Below are 19,368 nucleotides of genomic sequence, written 5' to 3' on the forward strand. Positions count from 1 at the left end.
TCTAGTGGGTGAGCTGATTTTGTAATAAATAAATGTAATAAATAAGGGTCTGAAGATGTTTTAATTTAATAAATATTATAACTGGAATAATACATTGTAAGGAAAGTAACAAATAAAACAGCTTATATGTTACTGAATTTCTTAACTGGTATTTCATAATTAATATTTTGTTGTTATAGTATGGCTGTTAACAAAGCGCTGTTTATCTATGCTTATGCATTAACTGTATCAAACTGTGACAACTCACGGAGGTAATAAATAATTAATTAATATCCACAGACATTTATTTAGATGTTTTAGCAAAATAATGTTTATCTGGTAAATATTAATATAACTTATGGTAAATCTTGTTAATGGTTAGCTGCATGTGGTGGCTGTGCTTCAGCTTTCAACGCAGTCATTGAACATCAATATGAACGTGATTTTTGCGTGACTGTGAGTTTGTCTCTATTTCTTAGCCAAGCTGCATACATTGCATATCAGGCATTTATAACATATCTCATACAGTGAGGAAAATAAGTATTTGAACACCCTGCTATTTTGCAAGTTCTGCAACTTAGAAATAATGGAGGGGTCTGAAATTGTCATCAATTGAGAGACATAATCTAAAAAAAATCACAATGTATGATTTTTTACTATTTATTTGTATGATACAGCTGCTAATAAGTATTTGAAAGCCTGAGAAAGTCAATGTTAATATTGGGTACAGTAGCCTTTGTTTGCAATTACAGAGGTCAAACATTTCCTGTAGTTTTCAGTGTTTCCCATACATAGGCTCTACTTGGGCGGTGCGCCCAGGTAAATTGCGACCCGCCCAGGTAAAAAAAATCACTTTACGAATTTCCGTATTTTCTGAACTCGACTGGATGACCCGTGTTTTGGAGAGAGCGAGAGAGAGAGAGAGCGCGCGCGAGAGATAGAAAGGTGGGGGCCGGGTGACCGTGAAGATGATGCACGCGTCATAAACTCATCATCCAACTGGATCAACTGCAGCACATACTGAGGTAACTGAGCAGCCAGGGAACTACACTGCGACCAAAATGGTTGCATATGCTTATGTGCATATGTGTTTATAGCATCCAAGTTGGCTTCATTTTGCGTGCAAGCACGTTGTGTCTCTCCCGTTGAGTGTCCGTTCACGTGCTCTCTGTTTCTCAATGAATTGGGTGCGACGCAAACCTCAGTGTCACATTGTATCCTTTCATGTTTCTGAACTTGAGCAAAGTTTTTCCATTAGAGGTCTTTCTTCACTGAGGACGCGGGACCCGTACGGTTCCGGGTTTATATTTTAAATGGTCAGTCGGGTCCGGGTCGGTCCTAGTTCATTACTTCGGGTCCCAAGTCTGATTAATATTGTGTGTAAAACCCGAGTCGATCGGAGAACGGCCGCTAGCGCAAAGCTCGAGTGCTGTTTCAGCGTGCCTCCGGTTTCTTTGGCGATAACAGCTGGCTCTTGTCACGAACACGCGCCGCTTCATTTTTTCTTTATCCCATTTTTTTATAATCTTACAATTAATAGACCATATCTTTACTAAAATCTAGCAAAAAGCAGTGCTAATACTGAATGAGCAAAGCTCTAGCTGACTCAGGATACAAAAAACGCAAAGCTGTAATGTAAAGTCTGTCATCGAGACAGCAAGTAGACTTTTAAATCTGAAATAATGAGTGGATTAAGCTTTTTTAATCGGCAAAAGAGAAATAGAAAGCAGAAGCAGTAAAAGTGCCTAACTAATAGAAATTATTAACATAACATCAGTAACATTTATAATCTATAGACCTGCACTGTCTATAAATATACTGTACATAGTATTGTATATAATTGAGTTTGATAAAAGGGGTCATCAAATTGCTTCATATATCAGTGCAAAAACATAAAAAGTGTTTTCGTGGTGCTTTAACAAACAGTGTCAGCTTTGTTTATGGCAAAGAACGTTTGGGGTGGTTAGATTAATGAACTATAATGTGAAATTAATATGAATGTTTAATAAATCAAAGTATTGTGTTGTGTCACACATTATTAGTTCTTTGTCACATGTATAGTAGACCATTTTTTGTCGGTGGATATAATGATTGCCCTTTTCACGAGCTACCACCACAAGTAAATTTCAGATCTGTGGGAAACACAGGAGGGATTTTGGTCCACTCCTCCACACAGATCTTCTCTAGATCAGTTAGGTTTCTGGCCTGTCACTGAGAAACACAGAGTTTGAGCTCCCTCCAAAGATTCTCTACTGAGTTTAGGACTGTAGACTGGCTGGGCCACACCAGAACCTTTATGTGATTCCTACAGAGCCACTCCTTGGTTATCCTGGCTGTGTGCTTCTGGTCATTGTCATGTTGGATGACCCACCCTCAAGCCATATTCAATGCTCTAACTGAGGGAAGGAGGTTGCAGGGTATATACAGCAATCCTTAAGTTAAATTTACTACTTTTTAATACCTTTTTAACTACCTTCAGAATATTTTTTAAAACCATCACGACACTGAATTGCAAGTGTTAATCAGCGACCTTTCTATTATTTACACAGACTTTGACATATATAACATACAAAAAAAACAGACATGGATTAAAATGAAAAAAAATCTTCTGACTGAAAAGTTTTTCAGGCAAAGTCACATTCCTTTACATAACACTTTATGTAGGCGAGACCAATAGCATTTTAAGGGGAGATTTTTTTTGCCATATATTCCATATTGAAGTCTCCTTTAATGAATCTTTAATTAATTATTTATTAATTGTGAATTTATTTATTTTAGCATGTACTAAAAATGTTTTAATCAAAGTTGAAACATTAGTGAATGCAGCATGAACTACCGTCAATTACTGTAATGACATAAACAAGATTTAATTTAGGCTTAAATATACTCTACATTTTTCATTGTTTGTTCATGTTATATAATGCATTTACTAATGTGAACAAATACAACTTTTTCATATCATATTATTCAGTACACATAAACGAATAATCCAGGGTCTGTTCTGTTCACACAACAGCTTACAGTCACAGCTCTAATACAGTAACGTTATGTATGAATATAAACCCTGAACGAGTAACTCGATTCAAACTCATGTACAAGTCGCACAGGATGTCTGTAACCATAGTGACAGTTAAAACTTGAAAGACGGTACCTTTATCAACAAATAGAGGCAGCGCTGATGTGCTATTTTATGGGCAATGTTTCTGCTGTTTACTTTCTCCCAAGACCTAAATGGTCGTGTTTATATGAGGATACTTGCAAAGACGGGATTTTTGAGGCATATGTGTTAATAAAGCGGCAAAAATACTCACAACACAAGCTCAATGAGAAGTGAATGCGCGGCTTGCGTGCTCCTCTGACACAGAAACAGCTGGCGCATTTAGCAATGTTGTTCGTGAATGGCTTAAAATCACTTGTTTTTAAACTCAGGTGCTTAAATATATGTACAAATGTTACGTTTTTGTGAACACGCTCAAATGCAACTGCAAGAACCGACAGGTGGATGACAAGTCCAGCAAGTGCATTTCGGAAGCAGTCTCCTCTTATGATTCTTATGACGGGATTTGGATGTTATCTGCCTCTTGGTTCTTGTGGCGCCACACATATGAGTTTAACAAATATGCCGGCATTTCTGTGACCCCGCGGACATCCTGGGTTGTTCCCCAAAATCTCGCAATACATGGCCCCGGTCATCCTCTCCTTAATACAGTGCAGTCGCCCTGTCCCATGTGCAGAAAAACACCCCCAAAGCATGATGCTACCAACCCCATGCTTCACAGTAGGGATGGTATTCTTGGGATGGTACTCATCATTCTTCTTCCTCCAAACACGTTTAGTGGAATTATGACCAAAAAGTTCTATTTTGGTCTCATCTGACCGCATGACTTTCTCCCATGACTCCTCTGGATCATCCAAATGGTCTTTGGCAAACTTAAGACGGGTCTGGACATGTGCTGGTTAAAGCAGGGGAACCTTCCGTGCCATGCAAGATTTCAAACCATGACGTTTTAGTGTATTACCAACAGTAACCTTGGAAACAGTGGTCCCAGCTCTTTTCAGGCCATTGACCAGCTCCTCCCGTGTAATTCTGGGCTGATTTCTCACCTTCCTTAGGATCATTGAGACCCCACGAGGTAAGATCTTGCATGGAGCCCCAGTCCGAGGGAAATTGACAGTCATGTTTAGCTTCTTCCATTTTCTAATGATTGCTCCAACAGTGGACCTTTTTCCCCAAGCTGCTTGGCAATTTCCCAGTAGCCCATGCCAACCTTGTGGAGGTGTACAATTTTGTCTCTAATGTCTTTGGACAGCTATTTGGTCTTGGCCATGTTAGTAGTTGGATTCTTACTGATTGTATGGGGTGGACAGGTGTCTTTATGCAGCTAACGACCTCAAACAGATGCATCTAATTTTGGATAATAAATGGAGTGAAGGTGGACATTTTAAAGGCAAACGGGTATTTGAGGGTCAGAATTCTAGCTGATAGACAGGTGTTCAAATACTTATGTGCAGCTGTATCATACAAATAAATACTTAAACAATCATACATTGTGATTTTAGATGTCTCTCACAGTGGACATGCACCTACGATGACAATTTCAGACCCCTCCATGATTTCTAAGTGGGAGAATTTGCAAAATAGCAGGGTGTTCAAATACTTATTTTCCTCACTGTATGTGCATTAATGGCTGTTATATTAACTAAGTTGATTAATTAAAGCAAAGTTAGTATACTCAAAGTCCTTTTAATGAAGGCTCCGCCTTCATATTTGCTGTGCAAGCTGCTGTTGTTGTTAGCTCTTCTCCTCAGATGCTGTGGCGTCCAGCACGCAATTATCAAAACGGCCACAAGATGGCAGCATTTATCTGTCAATCCGATATTACAAAACTGACATCTGATAATGCTTAAATATCGGGGAAATATCGGGAAACAGATATATTGGTCGATCTCTAATTCGATCTGCAATAATTCAAATAGGAAAAAGACTATGTTTGTTTTTAATGCGCCACCGCAGGTTTAAGGCTAATGCTCATTTAATGTTTTTTTCACTTCACCTGCACTCTTTTACAGACTTACGTGTAAAATTTACATTGAAATTGTATTGTTTTGTCAATTTAGAGTAATTTATTCTAATAATTTATTCTATTATGCTGATCAAATATTCGACCACTCGTGCACATTCCTAAATGCCATCACAGAGTTTGACGATAACGCATGGTGTTAAACATATTTGCCTTGTATAAAACAACTGTCTGCTTTTTAATGCAAAAAGAATGTTGATGGACAGATTTTAGCCATGTCTGCTTGTAGATTTTGTTTATACATACAGTACCAAACACATTGTTTTCATAGATTGTTTTGAACCCTTACCTCTGCTCTATATTGAAAACAGTCTGTGGAGAAGAATTAATTCCAGGGGTCCATTTTAGAATGTGTTTGAAGTTGACCGACAATATTGTGAAGTTATCTGGAGCAGGGATTGCAGAGATCACTAAATGGAGACAACCAAAATTAAAATTAACTTTAGATAAAATACTTTTTATGTGTTTAGAATGGTCAAAAACTATAATACATCTATATATCCATCATTAACATAATCACATAATTAAAATAAATACATTTTACATATTTATACATTAAATACACGTTAACAACAGTTAAACATAACAATAATAAAGAACTGTACTTAGCCTATACTCTCTGCCCTAGGGTGACCAGACGTCCCGAAAAATTCGGGACAGTCCCGAAATCTAAGCTGCTGTCCCGAATCCCGAATCCTGCTCTAATTGTCCCGAAAATCATACTGAAGCTAAATCTTAATCCGAATCCCGCTTTAATTTCCCCGAAAATTATACTAAAGCAAAATCTTGTGTAGTAGTTGTCTGATAAAACATGAGCGAGGAGGTTAAGGCATCCTGCAGCCAGTCCCCGCCGGCTGCCCATTGGCTGCAGCCAGCCGCCGCTGGCTTCTCATTGGCTGTAGCATCTTGTTTTTATACTGTAGGCTCTCATTGTGCTGCAGCAGTTATGGTGACGTCGTATTGTTTCTATTAATGTATCTTATTCATCTATATGCACAAAGACAATAGGACCTTTTTGTTTTATAAAGTTGATTAAGAGAGCGAAAGTTGCAGCAACCGCGAGGACAGTTGAAAGTGCAGGCAGTGACAGTCAGTCGCGTGAAGGAGTCAGATTGGTCGAGGGCAGGCAAGGCACTTTGTTAAAAAAATACTTCTATATGTATTATATAAATTTATATGCATATGTACTTATATTAATAAAAATATGATTAGTTCAGTAACTATTATTGTATAAAGTGATGTGATTGATTCTGTTTGAAATTCATTGTCTTTTATTATTAAATAAAATTAATAAATAAAACTTATTGAATTACCCCCCCCCCCCCCCCCCGGTTACGTTTGCCCCGCCCCCCCTCCCGAATTTCAGCCAATCTCATCTGGTCACCCCACTCTGCCCTGAAGAACCTTTGGATAAACTTCTTAACGTAACCTCGGGTCATTCGACACCCAGGGTAAATGGAATCATTTGTTATGTGTTTCATGCTCCGCTTTGTTTAACAGGGATTAGCCCTGGGTATAACAGCTGAATAGGGCAAAAAAATCTCTTAATGGCCACCAAAGAGAATTTAAGATATAAAATATTCTAAAATTTTAATTTAAACTAAACATATTTAATTATACAATGTAGTGATGTTGGTAGTAGCCTTATTTTTCTGAACTTTAATTACACATAATTTATGATAAATTAATGTATTTTATAAAAATGTCATAAAAGCCACCTGGCAAAAATCTCGCGGCCCCCAGTTTGAGAACCACTGGTCTAGATAATATTTGTATTCAGAAACAGAAAATTAAACTTTGCCTTGTTGAATATTAAAGAACAAACAAAGAAATCTGGACCTCCATGCAAGCAAAGTGTTCCTGATCATCTCCACTGGATTTGTCCTTATTTTAATTTCCATGAATGCAGATTAAATTATTAAACCCATTTTCAGCATTATTTTTATTATTCTTACACAGACTTTATGGAGATGAAACTGCAACAGCATTATCTGACATTTACTCACTATTTAATAGTGGTCCAATAGCTATTAATAGTTATGAAGTTTGTTTTACTTTAAGCAAGTGCGCACTATCTGACTAGGAAGTCCAACCCCCAATAATACAGACCATATTGATAAAAGCACATGTCTAGTTACACAATAGAGACTGTGACCGTTCTCCGGATAGTGAGATCAAACAGTAAGTTGTCTGTAAAATCTAGAAAAAATCTGATCATCAAACAGCAAAATAGCAAACAAATTGAACAAAATTTTTTTAAAGTTAGGGCACCTAAATATTAGATCACTTAGACCTTATTAATTAATTAATTAATTATTATTAAATCGTTACATTTATATAGCACTTTTCTCAGTGCTCAAAGCGCTTTACATATGAATGGGGGAATCTCCTCAACCACCACCAATGTGCAGCATCCACCTGGATGATGCGACGGCAGCCATATTGCGCCAGAACGCCCACCACACACCAGCTTATTAGTGGTGAGGAGACAGAGTGATATAGCCAATTAGTATGAGGGATGATTAGTAGGCCAATGGGCAAGTTTGGCCAGGATGCCGGGGCACATCCCTACTCTTTTTCGAAGGACATCCTGGGATTTTTAATGACCACAGAGAGTCAGGACCTCGGTTTAACGTCTCATCCGAAGGACGGTGCTTTTTTGACAGTATAGTGTCCCCGTCACTATACTGGGGTGTTAGGACCCACACAGACCACAGGGTGAGCACCCCCTGCTGGTCTCACTAACACCTCTACCAGCAGCAACCTGGTTTTCCCAGGTGGTCTCCCATCTAAGTACTGACCAGGCTCAGCCCTGCTTAGCTTCAGTGGGCAAGCTGTCTTGGGCTACAGGGTGATATGGCTGCTGGCATAGTTTTAGGCAGTAATTGTAAATGAAATGATCACAGATAATGTTTTTGATGTATTATGCCTATATGAAACCTGTCTTGAACAGAATGACTACATTGGTTTTATTAAGTTTGTTTAAATTCACTGTAATAAGCATGAGCCCCATTTGGTTGGACAGGGTGGCGGCGTTGCAACAATCTACAGAAATGTTTTTACCGTTACTCAGAAAACAAAATACAAGTATAAATCTATTGAAGTGACTGTGCTTAAGGTTATTCTTTCAGATATAAGACAGAAATCGATCTCACCGATATAGAAATTCTGCCCCAAAGTAAGGAAGTCACTGACCACTACTCAGTATTGTGCACACTGCCTTTTGCAGATAGGGGTGTGCACAGGCTGACCACCTGCCCCGCTTTGCATTGTACGGCACAGCATTTTGAACCTTTGTCCTGCACATTGTGTATTCGTGAAATGTGCCGCATTTTTATAATTGTTGAACACAACCACCCTACAATGAAAAAAAATCCACCCATCTTGTTTTTATTCCCCATTACACCAAAGCAGTCTCATTAGACATGCCGTTTGATTCTCTTATCAACGTGAGGTCACATTGATAAAGCCACGCCCACTAACAGTCCTGCATTATTATAGTTTCCACTTTCAGCAAGTTGTACTCACGGTCTGTTTGTAAGGAAGTAAGGAGCTGTAGCTCATTTGCATTTAAAGTTACAAACATTAAAACAAAGAGTTTTTGCTTACACCTAAATAGGGGCATTTTGGACATGCTATAATAAATTATCTGTAGCGTATTTTAAGCTGAAACTTCACAGACACATTCTGGGCACACCTGAGACTTAGGGGCTGTTTACACTTGGTATTAAGATGTGTTTTCATCGATCGGAGGACAAGTGGATGAGAGAGACACATCACGTTTACAACTGGTATTTCAATCCGTGTCTTTTGTCCACTTTCGACCGCTTCTGTCCTGAATACTTTGATGGGGTGGTCTGTTGAGACTGTGGGCGAGTCCCTCTCCTGTCATTTGAATGCGAGCGGGAGTAAGGAAGAGTTCATATGGACGCAAACTAATATTATGTCGGAGTTCGCTGCTTGTGTAGTGAGTAAACATCCTGCACAGTGTTTTGTACATGTATATGTTAATTAGGTTTCTCTGAATTTTCAGCGCAATTGATGAAATAGGATCGCGCAACTTTCACACACTTGTAAAATGAAACTGCGGAGATCAGCCGATTTAGTTTTATCAATAAAAAGCTAAAAATTGCCCTGTTCACTGTGTGTTCGCGCCAGAAGTCAGAAAAGACGTAAAGCATTGTTTTCCAGTACCTCAGATTAGATAATGGGGGGAGAGAAGGCGGTCGCGTGTGGCTGTTCCAACACATTCCACCACATGTGCGTTTACACTACAAAAGCAATCCAATCGAAAGGGGTTTCGACTACCTCTGAATATGGTTGAAAGTGGTCGAAAGTGGATGAGGTCAAAACTTTTTGAACACTGTTTACACCTGGCATTACGTCCTCGACTTGTGATCCAATCGATGAAAACGCATGTTAATGCCAAGTGTAAAGAGCCTCTTATATTACATCTTGTAAAAAGGCCATAATAGGTGCCATTTAAACCGTTTTAATAATGTGGCATAGTTTCTCCACTATTTTATAGCGCTAAGTGCCACGAGAGCCATTTAAAAGCAGACTCCTTTGTATGATTCCTCACATTGCTCTCGCTGTACTTTGATGGTTCCTGCGGTGACGATGCATGAAGCCGAACTCACGCAAATAAAACAAAGAAATTAAGCCTGGCTTTTGTCCAATGGTTGAGATGAAAGCAGAGAACACTGTTATTAAGAAACAGTCCTTGGTCCTCAAAATCTGTTTGCTGGTGTGCTCTGGAAGTACATGTTATGAGCTAAAAGGCAGAATACAAATGTTTTTATTCCATATATTATCATACATTATATCATAGTTTTAGGTTATCATTAATGTTTTAAAGTTACGCTTCACATCGTCCCACACAAATGTGCTACTTGTCTCATATTTGGTTTGTTGGGTGGTCACACTAGGTAGGTGTGCAAGATATATCGTTTGCGATAATATTGTAATTGTTGATTTAAATTGTTGGTATGTCCTTTGAATTCTGTGCTTCCTGTATTTGCCATGGCTCTGTGGTGTGTGTGGTCTGCTTTCTGCTCTTCTGTTTCCTTTGATGTTTCTCAAGCCCCTGAAACTGAATCATCCAAGTAATCTGATACACCTCCTATCACGGCTAAAAGGTTCAAACCTGAGCCTCCTGCACATTCTGTCAAAAGTGAATCGTCTGAGTCACCCGAGTCGTCTGGTTCACCGGAGTCACCTGCACTTCATGTTTCGGTTGGAAAGTCCCAATCTGAGTCCCCTAAGCTTATTGTTCCAACCACGTCTGCTAAGCCTAAGTCTCCTGAATTTTCTGTTATGACCATGAGGCCTGTGTCCAAGTTTCCTGAGTTTCATGTAGAGGCAGAGATCGTTACCCCTGAATTCCCTGTGTCCTGTAAGTCATTTCATTTCTCTTTTATTCTTTTCATGAAAATGCATTATTTATACAAGGCACATACAATTCATTTGAATTTTCCTTTACATTTCCATGATCAGAAAGGAGCAGATGGAAGAATAATATTCTTATATTTTTCTGCCCCCTTTATAAATATAAATAGTAGATGGCCTTAACATTGTTCCCTCCACCATCACCCATAATTTATTAACATAAATAGTAGATGTCACAGCATTATTCCATCCACCATCACCCAAACTGCAACATATCTAATATTTATTTAAATGTTTTCAATAATCACATACAGTCCAATTCAAAATTCAATTTGATATAATTCAAGTTGTTTCTTTCTGTAACTCCTTTTAAATTCTAAAACTTTTTAAATCTTTCCTTAGAAAATTCCATGCTTTTACTCCAGCAACAGACAAACACATTTGTTTCAGGGTTGTTCGTGCTGTTAGATGTTTAAAGTCATACGGCCGTCTATGATTTCCATCTTCAGAAGTGAGAACAAATAACTTTTGTAAATCATATGGAAGAAATTTGCTTCTAGCTTTAAACATCACTAATAAAATGTGTAATTCTACAATGTCTTTAATTTTTAATGATCCTGATCTAATAAAGAGTGGATTTGTATGATCTCTATATCCTACTTGAAAATATATGATCTCTATATCCTACTACGAATAGCTCTTTTCTGTAAAATAAATAAAGGCTAGTGTTAATATGATATTTACTTCCCCATATTTCTACACAATAGTTTAAATAAGGCAAAATCATTGAACAATATAACATTTTCATTGTATTATACGGTAAACTGTATTTAAGCTTATTCAAAATAAATAGGCTTTTTGCCATCTTATTTTTTACATGGATTATATGACTTTTCCACGTCAATTTCTCATCTAAGGTAACTCCTAAAAAATCTAATTTCAGACACCTTCTCAATATTTACATTGTTTATAGATAAGCTGACTTCCTCCTTTCTTTTATTGCTAAATATCATAAACTTTGTCTTATTCAAATTTAAAGAATTTATTTACATCAAACCACAATTTTAGTTTAACCATTTCATCTTCAATATTATTAGCTAAGGTTTTCAAATCATTTCCTGAGCTATATAAATTTGTGTACTCTGCAAATAATACATAGTGTAATTTTTTTGAAACCTCACAGATCTCATTTATATATAAAATAAAAAGTTTGGGTCCTAAAATTGAACCTTCACATTCAATATTCAAACATTCTGACCTATAACCTTCAAACTCAACATATTGTTGTCGTTGTTGTAAATAGCTAGTTAACCAGTTCAGTACAACTCCTCTAATTCCATAAGTATATAATTAAAAAAAAAATAAGAATTTGATGATCTATAGTGTCAAATGCCTTCTTTAAATCAATGAACACTCATATTGTATATTTATTTCTGTCTATTGCAGTTGTAATGTCTTCAATAATTTTCATAATAGCCAAGCTTGTAGATTTGACCTAAATCCATATTGATTTTCGTTTAACAACTCATGTTTTTCAATAAAGTTGTCTAATTTATTAACAAAGAGTTTTTCAAACACTTTGGAAAATTGAGGTAGGAGAGATACTGGTCTATAGTTATTGAAAATATGTTTATCTCCAGTTTTAAAAAAGGGTATTACCTTAGCTATTTTCATACTATCTGGAAAAACTCCTTCTGCAAAAGAACAATTCATTATATAATGTAATGGTTTAATAATGCAGTCAATTGTCTTTTTTATTATTTTCATGTCAATACCATCACTATCCGTTGAGGTCTAATTTTTTAACTTATAAACCACAGATAATATTTCTTTTTTTAGTCACCTCACCTAAATACATTGACTGCATAATATTTTTTTCTCTTTTCTGGACTCCCCCTAGCTGATCACTAGATATTGGTATTTCTTTTGCTAAGCTAGGTCCTACATTTACAAAGAATTGATTTAATTCATGGACCATTTTTTCTTTATTTTCAATCACCCTATTGTCGTTTTTAAAATATTTAGGTAATTCCGTTCGTCCAGTCTTATTCCCAATTACATTGTTCAGAATATTCCATGTAGCCTTTATATTATTTTTATTTTCATGCAACATTCTATTATAATAGTCCTTTTTTGCTTGTCTCAATATGCAAGTCAACTTATTTTTGTATTTCCTATAGCGTTTTTCTGCATTCTCTGTCCTTGATTTAATAAACTCCTTATAAAGTCTATTTTTCTTCTTAGAGGCATTTTTTTAATACGTTTGTTTTCCAAAGTTTACTATTTTGCCTTTGTTTCAATCTACATAGGATCTCTGGACAATGCTTATTATATAGAGTAAGATAACATGTAAGAAAAGAATTATAAGCGTTATTTACATCGTCTGTGTACACCTCTTTCCACTCTTGTTGAATTAAATCATTCCTAAACATGTTAATATGATCAGCACTCCTTTTTCTTTTATATATTTGATGGTATACTATTTTTTTTGTTTTTGAGGCAACTTATAGTCAAGTATGGCAAATATAGGCAAATGGTCGCTTATATCATTTATCACCAACCCACTAGTAATATGTAAGACATTTGTAAAGATATTATCTATTAAAGTTGCACTATTTGTGGTTATCCTACTAGGCTTCGTTATTAATGGGTACAACCCGTTTTTATATAATATCTCTAAAAAATCTGAGTTTTGTATATGTGAATCTACCTTTAGAAGATCAATATTATAATCTCCACAAATTACGATATTTCGTTTGTTATTTAAACCATGAATCATTTCATCCAATTTATCTATAAAGGTTTCCACTTTTGATCCTGGTTTTCTACTATATACACATGCAACAACCATATTCCTATTTTGCTCCAATTCTATTTCTACAGCTACACTTTCCATTAAATCATCAATGGCTGTTGTCATGCATTTAACTAGTCTACATTTCAATTCATTTTCAATATAGAGGGCTTCTCCCCCTCCGGTTCTTTTAGCTCTGTTTGTGACATATAAATCATAGCCCTTTAATTTCAAATCAACCTCCTTGCCTTTCTTTATCCATGTTTCAGATAAAGCAATTAACTTAAATCTTCCTTTAAGTTTCTCCAAAAAATATTTAATTTCGGAAAAATGTTTTAATTAAACTTCTGCAATTGAAATGAATAAAAGAAAATGCCTGTTCAATTTGTACCTCATTAAATTGTTCCTCAGTGTAATACTGGGAAGAATTTCTAATACAATTAAACAAATTAACTTCTGGATCTACATTATTTTCAAAATCATACGTATCATGTTATATACTGTATAATCAACACTTGCAAAAGCTTCAGTCTTAAATGAAAAATTCATGAGTTCCTTGTAAAAGATCCACTTAGAGTTACAAAGGCTTCAATCTTAAATTAAAAAGTCCTGAGTTCCTTATAAGAGATCTTCTTACAGTTACAAAGGCTTCAGTGTCATTTGTACAAATCCAGGTCCTTCATTTTTCTCACCATAATCACCTTTACTTGTTCCAGAGATCCATTCGTCCGGATGAAAACTTGTGCTCATTTAAATACACTCCGTTTCTTAGCTTCCTTCAGGATTTCCACCTTATGCCTTCTACTTGCAAACTTGACAATAATTTTAGGTTTAGTTTTTTTGTCCTTATTTGGAAGAATATAACATGCTGAAATTTGCTGACTATCCAGAAGAATGGTTTTACTCTTCATGAAGTGCACCACTTGTTGCTCCAGGGTTTCAAGCTCCTCAGATGGTGCATCCTCACCTTATTGGTCACCAGATAGGCCTGTAGCCCGGGCGTAACTTTGATGCCTAGTTTCCAGGCCGGTGATTACCAGGTCATCAGCTCTGGAATGCTGTTCCAATTCATCCACCCTTTGTCAGACCTGCCAACCTTGGAAATTTTTTTTGAGTACAGTAGCATCGGCCGAAAGGACAGAACACGGGTTTTTAACATATAATTTAACACATGCACGCGCACATGCACGCACACACACCTCTTGGTAACTTTCAAGGTAACATGCTGCACATTGCCTCACTTACAAACACTATGAATTCTTTGCCTGGCTCAAGATGGACATTATTGAACTCTTTGAAATATCTGCTTTTACAGACCTGTTTTTTGCTAACCTGGCTATGCCAGCCTCTTTCTCGTCTGTCTCTGTCTCCAGGTTCAGAGCATTACCAACGCCACCCTGGTTTCTTATGCCTCCTGTGCCTGTTCCCATGTTGGTTGAAGCTCCCCCTTTTTTTGGGGGGGGGTAGTACCTGGATGCATGGAGGAGACAGAGGACACCCACGTCTGCCCCACAATCCTGGCCCACGTCTGCCCCACGATCCTGGCCCACGTCTGCCTCACGATCCTGGCCCACGTCTGCCTCACGATCCTGGCCCACGTCTGCCTCACGATCCTGGCCCACGTCTGCCTCACGATCCTGGCCCACGTCTGCCTCACGATCCTGGCCCACGTCTGCCTCACGGTCCTGGCCCACGTCTGCCTCACGGTCCTGGCTTACGTCTGCCTCACGGTCCTGGCCCACGTCTGCCTCACGGTCCTGGCCCACGTCTGCCTCACGGTCCTGGCTTACGTCTGCCTCACGGTCCTGGCCCACGTCTGCCTCACGGTCAAGGTCCACGTCTGCCTCACTGTCAAGGTCCACGTCTGCCTCACGGTCCAGGTCCACGTCTGCCTCACGGTCAAGGTCCACGTCTGCCTTAGCGTGTATGTTTACCTTCGCATGTATTTCTAGATGAGTTGTCTTTACAGGCAGTCTTGTTGTCCTTGTTGTCATATTTGAAGTGTGACTAGATTAGACGTTAGCTCTGACATTTTTGTTGTCAATGAGACATGTCTTCGAACCGGGTATACTGCAAAACGTTAGCGTGTTGCTAATGAGCATAGTCGACTGAAATCAGCCAAAGGTAAAATCTTTGTTTTTCATTTAGTTGCCTAATTATTCTGCACACTTATAGTTGCCTAATAATGATGTACATAGAAATATTATCTTAAGAAAGCCAAAATTTCACTTTTACTACTTAAATGTTCAGGTTTGAGGGTTTGTTAACATTTTGAATTGACAGAGAGCTCTGTAGTTGTACAATAACAAAAGTAATCCTCAAAAATACAACTTGCCTAATAATTCTGCACTCCCTGTAGATATATCCTTTAATCTTGCAGAAGAGCTTAATTACTTCTTTGCTCGCTTTGAGAAAACAACTAATATTACCACTATACACAGACCCCTGACCACTCTCCCCTAGAACTCAGCTCTCACACACTCAACCTCCAGGAACATCAGCTAGAAAGTGAACCAGAGAAAAGCAGTTCACAGGCTTGCGCTGACTAGCTGACTACTGTGTTCACTGAATTTCTTTAATCATTCCTTGTCTCAAGCCACTATCCCACACTGCATAAAATCTGCAATAATAGTACCTATCCCGAAGTCCACCACCATCAGTAGTCTTAATGACTACAGACCTATTGCACTTACACCTGTGGTGGAAAAATGCTTTGAGAGGCTGGTCCTAAAACACATCAAGGCCTGCCTCCCAGTGAGCTTCGACCCCCACAAGTTTGCCTACAAGGCAAACAGGTCTACTGAGGACGCCGTCTCTACTGCCCTTCACACCACCTTGCACAACCTGGAAAATCCTGGGACATCAGCAAGGATGCTCTTCATCGATTTTAGCTCTGTTTTAATACCCTAATTTCGGACATCCTCATATCCAAGCCTGCCGATTTGAACTTTTCCCCCGCCATGTGCGCTTGGATTAAAAACTTCCTCACCGATTGCCCATAATCTGTCAGGATTGGTCACAGCCAGTTCATCCACCCTGACACTCAGCACTGGCTCCCCACAGGGCTGTGTGCTGAGCCCCCTCCTGTACACCATCTACACCTCTGACTGTACTTCCACGCACCCCTGCAACACTATTATTTAATTTGCAGATGACACAACTCTCATAGGACTCATTACAAAAGATGATGATACAGCCTACAGAGACGAGGTCCGGGCGACTGACAGAGTGGTGTGAGTGTGACACAAATAACCTTACCCTCAACACCAAAAAGACCAAGGAGGTGGTCATGGACTTTCACAGGACCAAACATGCCCCCCCCCCTCTGCATAAATAAGTGGCACACTTATGATGCATTTACAATTCTAGTTGTTATTATTATTACTACTATATACTATTTATGACATTGTTAACTTTTTTTTGGTAACTATGTTTTGCACTTTCAATTCTTGCACCTCTGTGGGCTTGCAGGCAAATTTCGTTTTACAGGCATTTGTATAATGACAAATAGAGTAGAACTTGAAATATGTGTCAATATAAGATATGTCACAAAATATCATTCCATTTGCTGAAACACAGAAAAAGTGGCCAAAGACAGACCAAATAATAAATAAAAATGGCCCAAAATGGCCCCAACGACCCACAAGGGTAAACGTGTTATAATAAATTAGCTGTGGGGTTTTTTGAGCTAAAGCTTCACACACACACACACACACACACACTAGGGCTGTCACTTTTCGTTCGGAAATCGATTGCACAATCGATCGGACCAACCAAAAAACGTTTCGAAAACGAAAATAGGCAATCGATTTTAACCAAATATGTACAGTATTAATTTTAAAAGAATTAAACAGTTAAAAATATAGATGTAACAAAACTCACAAACAAGCAGAAAAAGAAAATAAAGAATTCCGAAAGTGCAGTAATTAAGCGAAAGCTAGACAGAAAATACCCAGCAATTTTACCTATAGTTTCACGCTTTCAATCGCTGCATCTAGTGTTTTGCAAAGAAAATGGAGGACAACGTCAATAAACCTGTGCAACACGAGACAGCGTCGAAATTGTGACCTTACAGGAGATGATGAGTTATGACTAGGAACCACCCTTGCGAGCTGACAGCGACCCGCTTTTGTGATGGAAGATTGGCAGTACGAAATACGCAGCTGGCAACGAAGTACCCGAGTTTCCCTGGGACATCAGAGCGGTCGGAGTGCGTCTTCTCAACAGATGGACATAGTGAATGAAAAGCGCTCTGCTCTTGACCCCTAAAATGTTGATCGACTTGATTTCCTGACCAGGGGTGCAAACTCATTAGGGGTGAAAAAGGTGACCCTACATGTATGACATACATACATGACATACATACATACATACATATTATAATTTGTCATTTATTTATTGTAAATCTTGTTCATTTTAGCATTTTAATTTAAATCAAATTTGAAACTGTTAGCATTAGTTAAAGCAACATCAATTACTAATACCAATTACTGTAATGACATAAACAAGAATTAATAAATGCTTATATACAATATAATGTTCATTTTTCGTTCATAATGCATTTACTAATGTGAACAAATACAACCTTTTTGTAAAGTGTTACAGAAATGTGCGTTTTTATTATTATTTAGTAGTACACATAAACAAATAATTTAGTGTTTTTTCTGTTCCACAGTCATAGCTCTATGAATATGAACCCTGAACGAGCAACTTGAATCAAACTCGTGTACAATTCGACATACAAATGTTATTAAAGGTAGAAAAGTGATTTAGTTAAGAGCAGTGAGAGATTTTCTCTCAATACTGTTTGATTAACACGAGTGACAGACAGGAGCAAAATTAGGTAACTTCCCCTTTAAGACCGAATTCTGACTCCGGATCTAAAATACTGTTACACATGTGTTTTCTCTTTTAGCTGTTTACTTTCTCTTAAGCCCTGAATATGAGGACAGTTGCAAAAACCGGGACTTTTGACGCATTTTTGTATTAAAGGCTAATACAGCGGCAAAAATACTCACAAGCTTAATGAGAAGCGGATACGCGGCTTTCACGCTCCTCTCAAACAGAAACAGGTATATAGCGCATATAGCACTGTTGTTTGTGTTTCAATGTCTTAAAATCACTTAATTTAAAACTGCGGTGTACAAATGTTAAGCTTTTATGACCACACGCACAGCAACGTGACGTGGGCGCGTAACCTCGAATGAGAAAATACTATGAGTTAAGTGTGTGCACTCAATCTGCAGACTGCTTAAACTTCGGCAGCAAATGAGGGGGCTATAAATTGTAAAACATAACCCGCCAAAGTGGCTAGTAATTTGACATCGTTACCACAATAGCTGGACATGATTTTCATAATTTCATTTACTGCTACCCTGTCGCAGACCCCCCTTACCCCTCATTTTCAAAAACTCATCGGATCTAGACAAATCACAAGAATGACCTATTTTGGATCAAAAACGGCGAATTTCGCCGAAAGGTGACAAGTTTGCACCCCTGCTGACCAATAATTTGTAATGGCCCTAGTCTTTTTGCGCATTTCATTATGCCTGCCTAGTGCCGCCTAAGTGTCGGTTACGTTTAATAAAAAAATACACAGCATGTTCTCAACTTCAAGTAAGTCTATTTAAAGTTTCATTTTTGAAAATGCATCGAATCATTATTTAAAATTATTTGTGAATTGCCTAAATCATAAAAGCAGCCGGTTGAACCTGCAGTAATGTTTTTCATTTATGGCAGCAGTCCACTCTGCATATTTTTTAAGAGAATGTTGCACTACTGTTGCTGTTTTTTATTCTGCATGAAACTTAATGACAATGAATAAGAAATATTGCTGACTTGTGCGTTTCAGGCGCTCTCTTTACATTTGTCTGTTATTTGGCGTTAAATGGAAACGTCTTTTTTAGACATGGAAAATCGATTTTACAATCGATTCAATGAACACTTATATATTAAAAATCGAAAATGATTTTTTCACAAAAGTGACAGCCCTAACACACACACACACACACACACACACACACACACACACACACAGGTTTCCATAGACGTAATGCATTTTATACTGTTCAAACTGTATATTCTATTCTATTCCCTTCCCCAAACCCTAACCCCAACCATCACAGA

General features: G+C 37.8%; 1 protein-coding gene and 1 pseudogene across 2 annotated transcripts in view; both read right to left on the reverse strand.

The window, feature by feature from the left end:
• crfb1 (cytokine receptor family member b1) overlaps positions 1 to 19,368 on the reverse strand; it is an 83,246-nt gene that overhangs the window by 33,671 nt on the left and 30,207 nt on the right. Inside the window, exon 3 of one of the 2 annotated variants that reach the window (XM_055214426.2) lies at positions 5,350 to 5,470. The exons of the other annotated variant lie outside the window; for it this stretch is intronic. Coding sequence (XP_055070401.1) covers positions 5,350 to 5,470 — 121 coding nt within the window. The remainder of the gene's footprint in view (positions 1 to 5,349; positions 5,471 to 19,368) is intronic. 2 annotated transcript variants of the gene reach the window in all.
• LOC129452595 (5S ribosomal RNA) lies at positions 7,812 to 7,928 on the reverse strand (annotated as a pseudogene).

The sequence above is a fragment of the Misgurnus anguillicaudatus genome, chromosome 17, assembly GCF_027580225.2.
Source record: "Misgurnus anguillicaudatus chromosome 17, ASM2758022v2, whole genome shotgun sequence".
Taxonomy (NCBI): Eukaryota; Metazoa; Chordata; class Actinopteri; order Cypriniformes; family Cobitidae; genus Misgurnus; species Misgurnus anguillicaudatus.